Source organism: Eptatretus burgeri, chromosome 13, assembly GCF_056783735.1.
Source record: "Eptatretus burgeri isolate ZD-2024b chromosome 13, Ebu_testis_v1, whole genome shotgun sequence".
Classification (NCBI taxonomy): Eukaryota; Metazoa; Chordata; class Myxini; order Myxiniformes; family Myxinidae; genus Eptatretus; species Eptatretus burgeri.
This window is the reverse complement of record NC_140973.1, coordinates 70,316,829-70,319,328: the sequence shown is the minus strand read 5'-3', so window position 1 is coordinate 70,319,328 and position 2,500 is coordinate 70,316,829. Positions and strand designations below refer to the sequence as shown.

General features: G+C 42.9%; 1 protein-coding gene across 2 annotated transcripts in view; it reads left to right on the top strand.

The window, feature by feature from the left end:
• Positions 1 to 2,500, top strand: part of KNTC1 (kinetochore associated 1) — a 185,212-nt gene that overhangs the window by 89,793 nt on the left and 92,919 nt on the right. For both annotated transcript variants that reach the window (XM_085852909.1, XM_085852910.1), the window contains exon 35: positions 615 to 787. In XM_085852909.1, coding sequence (XP_085709035.1) covers positions 615 to 787 — 173 coding nt within the window. The remainder of the gene's footprint in view (positions 1 to 614; positions 788 to 2,500) is intronic.

The following is a 2,500-nucleotide window of genomic DNA, read 5'->3' as shown; positions in this document are numbered from 1 at the left end:
AGTAGTATAAGTGCTTGGATAAGATGCACCTTGTTGCTTCCCTTTCCAAGGAACTTGTTCTGTGATGTAGTTTGTAAATTGGGTGAAACTAAGAAATCTTAGCCACTCCATGATGTCCAAGGAATAACCTCACCAACTTATCCCACAATCATGTGAGTCTCATGAGTGATCCAATTTAGAGTGTTTGTGGTATGAGTCGATACATGACAAATAGCTGTTGTATGGTACGAAATGTCTTTGTCAAATACTTTTTGTTTTATGGGGAAAATTGGATTTTTCAAATTTGTACATTTTCATGTGAAAGCACAAAATAGTTTTTATTCATTTATGACTGCTAATAACAAAATGGAACTTTGGTGTGTTGTCTCATGATGATATGAAACTTTCCTGAAATTTTCAGTTTAGGATTATTTATCTCCAGGGTGGGCATATTTTTGACCAAATGTTCTGGGACTATATGGGCATAACATGAGAGGCCTTCCACAGATAACTTTACACTCCTGTTTTCCTTTTCTTTTCTCAATTTTCAAATGTTTACTTAACTTTCCGTTTATCACTTTACATTTAAACATTTAGGTGATCCATAATGATGAGGGATGAATTGGTTCCCGCAGAGCTCTGCCAGAGTCTCACAGAGGGGATGGCGTCGCTCGTGTCCTGATGTCTGCGGGACTCACTCTCTGCAAAATGCTGGAACGGGACGAGCTCGTGGAAGTCTCATCAGATCTCAACCTTCCACTGGAGATTCTGGAACTGAGCCGACTTGCCCTATGCTTCTGCAGTCCAGGTTACTGTAATTACCAAAACATGTTCCACCTCATACATTGTCCACTTTAAATTGGCTCTCTCAGGAGTGCAAAATGGGAAGTGGTCTTATTGACCTGATCTACGGTACTTTGTAGATTTTCTTCCGTACTCTTGATTGATTTGATTTTAACGAAGATCCGTATCCAGATACGAGAATTTTTTTTTCATTTTCCCAAAGTGATTCCTCACCATGGAGAGATGGGGCCGAAAACAATATACAGCACGATACCTCAAAAAGTTGTGTACGGATTATGACACGCCGAAGTTGCTTTACCCCCAACACTGTATGTAATATGTATGTATCTGTATATATATATATATATATATATATATATATATATATATATATATATATATATATATATATATATATATATATATATATATATATATATATATATATATTGTTACGTTTGAGGGGGGGTATGCATTCAAAGGGTAATTAGGATGTTTAATTAGGTATGCCATGCTGTTCGAGTGTACCAGGATCTCGATGTAATAAGTAGCAATTCAGTGGTGATAAGTTGTCTAGTAAATGTCCATTTCTTCAAGGGGGAAATGATAATTGTCACGTAATTAGATAGGGATACGGGAACGGGTAAGTGTGTCTGCGTAAACCCCTTTTTGTGTTCCCTGGAGGCTTGCTGTCACGTCACAGGACAGTGCTGCGGATGGCTCCGCCCCGTGATCACGATTGGCGAAAGGCGACGGCGCAGGGCCAATAAAACGGCTTGATTGGAAGTGACGAGGACTCGAGGATAAAAAAAGGCTCTGTTCGGGGAAAAGGCGAAGAGGAAGAAGATCGGGACAGAAAAACCGTTTTGGTGGAGGCTGTTGTGCTGGGAGCGTGCTGTTTGTTGGGCTGATTCGATCCTGGATTTGATCGTGTCTCGTGGCCTTGCTGTGCCTCGTGCCTCACCTTGGTTGGCTCTGGGGTTCTGCTTGCTCGGAGTACGGGGTCGAACGGCGGGTGGACCTGCCTCCCTCTCCTGCTCGCAACTTGGCGCCAGAACTGGTTCCCTGGCGGCTGTGAGCGGACTTGGGCCAGGACCAGGAGGTTGACGGCACCACGGTGTCCTGCCCCTGACGAGCGCAGCGCCAGCTCGTCCGACGCCAATCCGGGGACTGTTGCGTCCGCACCACGGGCCAGCCTGACCACCAGGACCAGCTACGGTGTGTGTGTGTGTGTGTGTGTGTGTGTGTGTGTGTGTGTGTGTGTGTGTGTGTGTGTGTACCTGGCGCCTTAGAGGGTTTGAGATTGGTATATCCATTGGAATTGTTTGTGTTTTCCCCACGCCCGAACCCACACCACCATCCCGTCGAATCGCCCCGGATCCCTCCTCTTGCCGAGTCTTATTATTTCTGGTTAGAGAAATAAACATCATTAACTCAGTGAAAAGCGACTCGTGCCACCTTCCTCGTCCCGTTTGCGGTAGAGCGATTAAAACCGCCATCTTTGGGTTATAGAAATAAACTGCCTCCATCGTTTCGGCTCATTCTACGTTGGCGGGACTGTTCAAGTCCCGTGGACGTCACAATATATATATATATATATATATATATATATATATATATATATATATATATATATATATATATATATATATATATATATATATATATATATATATATATATACACAGACACAGACACAGACACAGACACAGACACAGACACACACACTCTCTTTGAA